Here is a 6000-nt window from a genome sequence, read left to right on the forward strand (position 1 = left end):
CAAGTTGAATGCGAGCGAGGGCAGTGCGAGACACATTCAACACAAAAGTGTTTGTTTGATGTCGAACTCTCAACAATTGTGTCACTGTGATGTATACCCTATACAGTAGGCAAAAACATCTTTTTACATCAAACCCAGACAGAAGCACCATCGGTACTCCTAATAGGTTAATTGAAACATCTACAAAATTGCCGGCATAGGATTGTTCAGTAAATAAATAATTGCAGAGGCCAGGTCCTTGGTAGGTATTACTATTTAGTCTTCCAACATTCCAATAACTGCAGTTTTTTCCACAGGCTAACTTTCAAAGAGATTGTATAAAATTTTTTGACATGAAAGCTCAAAATTGTCTGCTCTAAAAGTGGGAATCTCTGCTCCAAAACCCGTTTAACCCTGCTACAAGAGCTGCTCCTAATCACCGCTTGTCAGTTCCACCACTGTATTTGTAAACTTCATTGCCAAGGGCATTTTTGTTTTCACTGCTTTAAAGGGGTCTTCAAAATAAAATGCACCTGCCCGATTTTATTTTTTTAAATATTCATTAGGCCTCGAAGTATTGCAGCAAACTATTGTCTGCATTTTATTAACCATGCTTAAACATCACATTTTTGGGACTGTCTGTAACAACCATGCGACGCCCTAGAGCAGCACGAGCAACAAAACATTGTGGTAGCTGTGTAAAAGAACAGGTATTCAACTTTAATTACCCTTTAAATAATAAATTGAGAGTGATAAAAACTGTCAGTTATTTATTGGCGTTCTTGTAATAGTTGGATGCCACTACATCACTTGATTGGAATACAGTTCCAGTTTCAGACGTGTCGGGGGTTTTTGTTGTTTGGTAACAGTTTTAGTCATGCTACTTGTCCCACCGCGGCTCACATTTGTTGTGGAATGCGGTTCCACAATGTCATGGTGGATTAGAATAACAACAAAACATAGCACTAAAATAAACCCCAAGAGGATTCAAACCCAGGACTTTGCAAAATGAATAGCAAGGAGGGACGTGCACAGGTGTCCTCTCAACTACAGTGCAACCCATTTATGACGATAATGACAACCCGAAATTTCAATCTATAGAACCGATTATCGTTGTATCTGGACTAGAAACTTATCATTTCCAGTCTAGAAACTCTGGAAACTGATCGTAATAAGCTGTTCATTATTATACACTGCATCGTTATAAGTGGGTTGCACTGTATTGGCACATACGTTTTGTGCCATTTATTTACCATGGATGTAGTCGTAGGACGTCTTAATTCCCCCACGGCCGTCTTTATGGTTGAGAGTTTTCCATTAATTTTTCTTTACCGCAACCTTCTTAGTGATAACCTGTACGCAAAGGCGATTGTTTCATATTTCCATTTTTATTTTCCTTTTCCTGAAGGCAGATCGGCAGTTGACTAGTCAAAGTGAGAGCATATTCACAACTCGTCCTTTGACGATCGTATCGGGTTGCAGCTCGACCAATTGATGTTGCGAGCAATTTCCTAAACTCCTCTGTAGCACGTCACGTAGCTGAAGCGCCATACTGTATAGGCGTACGGCTCGACACCTAAAAGTTGACCGCGGTGTAATAGGCGATGCTAGAGCTCAGTCAGACAACTATCTTAAGAGTATCTGAGCATTGTGTTGGATGTCTTTTTAGGACCGAGAGGGAAGTTCTCTGGGAGGCCAAAATTTTCGCTTTTATGCTAGTAAATTAACTTAGACAACCAAAAGAATGAATGTGGGTTGTATCATAAAGGACAAGGATTCCAGATAGACAAATCGCTCAGAATTGTGGTAAAATTTTTCAGACCCCTTTAACTTTTATATTGTTTTCAGGGAGGTGAGCATACTCCAGAAACGACTCGAGGACTCTTGTGCAGAAGCCCAAAGGTGAATATGTCTCTGCCTTAAAGCACTATACATGGATTTTAAAGAGAGGCACACTTTCTGAAATGGCCTTTAACTTGGATAAATGCTATGTGGCAAGCGCAATGCGCTATATTTTAGCGTGCAACTCGGCACTTGGTTAAAGCCATAAAAACGTTTACCTCTGCGAGCGGAACTGTAGGCTGAATTCTACACCACTTTTCTCCCGGTTTCCCCGGCAAATACAAGGGTTTCCCCTTGTATTTGCCGACATTTGTTTATTCGATACCTACAACACCTTTTCGGGGTACTATTGTAGAGGGATACACATTGCAAAAAAAAAAAAAAAATATATATATATATACATAAACAAGAATTTAACACACATTATGTGATGCACTGGATACGGCACTTTCGTTGTAATGAATTCTGTGCCGCTAGCTGATATGCTCACTCCTTCCATTTTGTATTTTGTATGCAGGTGGAAGAAAGACTATGAATTGCTGCAGGCCAGGGTCGCACCCTTCCAGGTTAGTGGGAAAGGACTGTAGCGTTTTGCCAGAATAACGATCGGAAGGTTCGCAACATGGTGTTTTCCGACTTGGCAAGGAATAGACTCAGAACCAAATGGGGCCTTGGGATTGTTACTTATTTAGCGCTTGACTTGGGTAAAAGCACCTTCTGAAATTCTAAAAGAATGCATTCTCACCCCTCCCCTTGAATTGAAAAAATAATTTCTGGCAGTAACCAACAAACCCTTTCCAAAGGTTCATTGTGCAACACCGCAGCCGCCATGGTTTGGTCATTGTTTCCTGCGTGAAGCGTGCAGTTAGATTTCAGCTCACACCGAGGCTGACACAGCACTCGTCTCCAATGCATGCCCAAAATAACACTCTTGAGCAGTTACCAGAGAGCACACACTCTCAAAGAGGGTCTATTGCAGCTGAAGGATTGAACACCAGATAAAATTGCTTCCACCGTTGTGGGTAGGCATTTTGAGCCAACTCGCTTCACACCAGTACTTTTGGAGCCTGGCTCCAAAAGCGCTGGCCTACGAATCCCCAGGCGGAGAGTTCAAATCCTGGCCGAGGTGCTTACAATTTGATGAAGGCTCGTTGGCAGAGAAGGCACCGGTAATTGAGATTTCAGTTGCACATCAAGACCCCTGGGGGGTCGGAATTAATCCTGTGCCCTCCGCTGGGGTGTGCCAGATGCCCTTGGTCGGTTTAGCCCGTAAAACCCCAAAATTTTGATGGGTACAGTTTTCTCATTTTCTTTCTCCGAACAATGACGATGTGCGGTGGCACTTCGTTTTTTCTAGTTGCAGCTGGAGCTTTATGACGTTGAGAGGCGCCACCTGGCAGAGAGAAACCAGGCTACCGAATCGGAGCTGTCCAAGTTGCACCACAAGTTCTCTGAGCTGATGGGTCACCAGAACCACAAGCAGAAGATCCACTACCTCACCAAAGTCACCGAAGAACGGCAGCATTACCAGGCGGCAAGTAGCCTTTTCAGTGTTGTAGCAATAACCGCTCTTTTGTCAATGAGTTATGAATCACGTGCTTAATTGAGTACTCCCCAGGGTTAGGCACCCATGCCTTTTTCTGTACTTTGCGTAACTTCTACCTATGCATGGCGGATTCCTAGAGGTTTTTACAAAACATATCATGCTGAAATCCAGATTCGAAAAATTCTGTATCTTTTAGGCTATTAATATTTATAGTTTGGTTCTCAACCATTCATGTTTAAGGACCTCTTTGCTGGCAGAAGTGATGGGGGACTCATCCACTGGGGAGGACGGGGAAATAATGGACGATTACGATAACAAAAGTGTAAATAAAGAACTCGATGTATGCAAACTTACTTTGAAGTACTAGAACAGAACCATACTCACTTGCTGTGCATGCAAGACGGTCAGCATAATTTTAATATTGTTTGGTTGAGGGCTTTCAGTACCCTAAGAAGGCGTTCAAAGACCCCGAAGGGTCTACGGACCCCCATTTGAGGACCACTGGTTTAGCCGATGCAGAATTAATTGACCTTTTTAGGAAATCGCCAGTTTAAGAGGTTCTGGTATGAAAATGCGAGCATGTGCTCAAACAAGCGCAAGCACTGCTTCGACTGAGGTACCTACACCCTGCTGGCTCCATTGTCCAGCAGTGACCTAGATTGGGCTTCCCCAAAGTCCCCTTTGTTCCTATTGTGGCTTATCTTTTGCCCCCAAGTTAATTCTAATACCCCATTCACACGGCAGCAAGTATCTACCTTTAGCTAAGGTCCCTTAGCTAAAGGTACTTTAGTAAATGGCATTCAGTATCACACGGTGAATAAACGGAGGATGAATGTGTGAATAGGTAGTACTGGCCATACTTTTTGTATCGGCCTTGTCGTAACGATTTGTAGCTCGTGAACTAGCATAAACGAGGAAGAAAAGCCTTTTTCTACATGGCGGATGAGCTTGGAGCGAGTGGTGCAAAGCGCACCTTGAGGCGGTCCAATGAAGAAGCTGAGGTATTGTTTTGAAGTGACAGGTTTGTCCACGAACGATTTGCGTATGCTGTCCTGTAAAAGGTTCGCAATCTTATGCATTTGGCCTCCTCAGACCGGCAGTGCATTGCAGCTGCATGGTGGGCCCAAGGTTTCAGACGGTGTTTTGAAACTCAAAGAACTGGTAAAATACTGCTTCGAAAATCGTTACCTAGTTTGTTCTAGTTACCGTTTTGCTTTGCTATACAAGAAGCCACTGGCAGCAGGCATTGTACAGATTCACTCTAATATAAAATGCCTCCTTTCAAGACGTTTAAAAATGAGAGGCACATGCCAATGCTTGGATTTGCGTACGCCGTTGTGTTGTATAATTGGCTGTAATATTGAAACGGACACGTTCAACAGAATACATGGTGGCTGAATCTGCTAGCATGAGTGTTTCTCACTAGCATATTGCTCCGTGCTTGTGTTCAGGCTTAATCCAATAACTGCTACTTGGAAATATTCAATTTGTTATAAAGCACTCAACAGCATATATCAGTCATTTTTTTATTTCGAGTTCATGGGTGAAGCGATGAGGCGAGTTGGCGAGAGCTCCCTTCAACATAAGCCCTCCCTTAGTTAAAGGGACCTTTATGTGCCGTGCGACGGCCTCCAGCTCTCTTTACTAAAAGATCCTTAGTTAAAAGTACCTTGAAGCTGCCGTGTGAAATGGGTAAAAAACTTTCCTGCCCTCTTCTTCCTAATGCGCACATTGTTTCGTCCTCAAAATCCTGGAATCCAGTCTTCCACCAGGTGGCAACATGGTTGGGCAAAAGGTTGTAAGGTTTTGTAAATACACTTAAAACAAGAAGAAAGTCTGGATTTGGTAATCATAATCTGCTTTGAATTTCAGAGGTGTTGTGTGTCTCGTGCCTTGACTATTTTGGTTTGAAACGCCATCTCACGTGCCCATATTCTTGCTCTTGCAGGGGGTCCTCAAACTGCAGGAGCAAAACCTCAAGCAGATGAAGCTGATCCAAAAGCTGGAGCTTGAAGTCAAACGTTGCTCTCTCAAGCCCCCTCTTGCTTCTCATAAGGAAAACCTGTTTCCGTGAACTGCGCACTGATCCGATTTCGCATACACCTGTCGCTGCTCCTATTGTAAGCATGCAGCCTTCAAGCCAATTGGACTGGTATTTATTATACCAGGATTTTTACTGTCATTTTATTTTTAGATTATATATGTGAATTTTTAAACGTGCAGAATAAAAAGTATAAGAAAACATGGTACCACTTCGTTCTGTTCGTGTACATGGTTTCGAAACCTGCAAGTCTACAGCCCAGAACACCCATGCTCGTTTTAGAAGGTAAACTCGTAATTTGGAATAAGTAATATATATATTTGAATACTTGTTCATCGCCAGTCTGGCACGAATGTGAAAAGTCCATCAAACTGGGGTGCCTTTATGTGCGCTTTGCTTAGGGTGATGACATCTGGTCGTTAATGTTCTGATCGCTTATTTTCCTTCCTCTGTTTTGAAGCTTGTGAAAATCTGTCCCTGCACGCACTCTTCGCTCTGACTGTGGTATGGCGACATTTTTTTTACGGAGATTTCTTTGAATTTTTTTTAGCATGTGCTGTCAGCATGGGGTACAACAAAGGATGGCATCCTC

At 42.8% G+C, this 6000-nt stretch overlaps 1 protein-coding gene across 1 annotated transcript in view; it reads left to right on the plus strand.

Annotated features, from left to right (window-relative positions):
• LOC121836241 (hyaluronan-mediated motility receptor-like) overlaps positions 1–5616 on the plus strand; it is a 28641-nt gene extending 23025 nt beyond the window's left edge. The window contains exons 6-9 of the mRNA XM_042291085.1: positions 1828–1881; positions 2339–2387; positions 3179–3355; positions 5316–5616. Coding sequence (XP_042147019.1) covers positions 1828–1881; positions 2339–2387; positions 3179–3355; positions 5316–5441 — 406 coding nt within the window. The 3' untranslated portion in view covers positions 5442–5616. The remainder of the gene's footprint in view (positions 1–1827; positions 1882–2338; positions 2388–3178; positions 3356–5315) is intronic.
• Positions 5617–6000: the final 384 nt, after the last annotated feature.

Source organism: Ixodes scapularis, unplaced genomic scaffold, assembly GCF_016920785.2.
Source record: "Ixodes scapularis isolate PalLabHiFi unplaced genomic scaffold, ASM1692078v2 PGA_scaffold21__2_contigs__length_744675, whole genome shotgun sequence".
Taxonomy (NCBI): Eukaryota; Metazoa; Arthropoda; class Arachnida; order Ixodida; family Ixodidae; genus Ixodes; species Ixodes scapularis.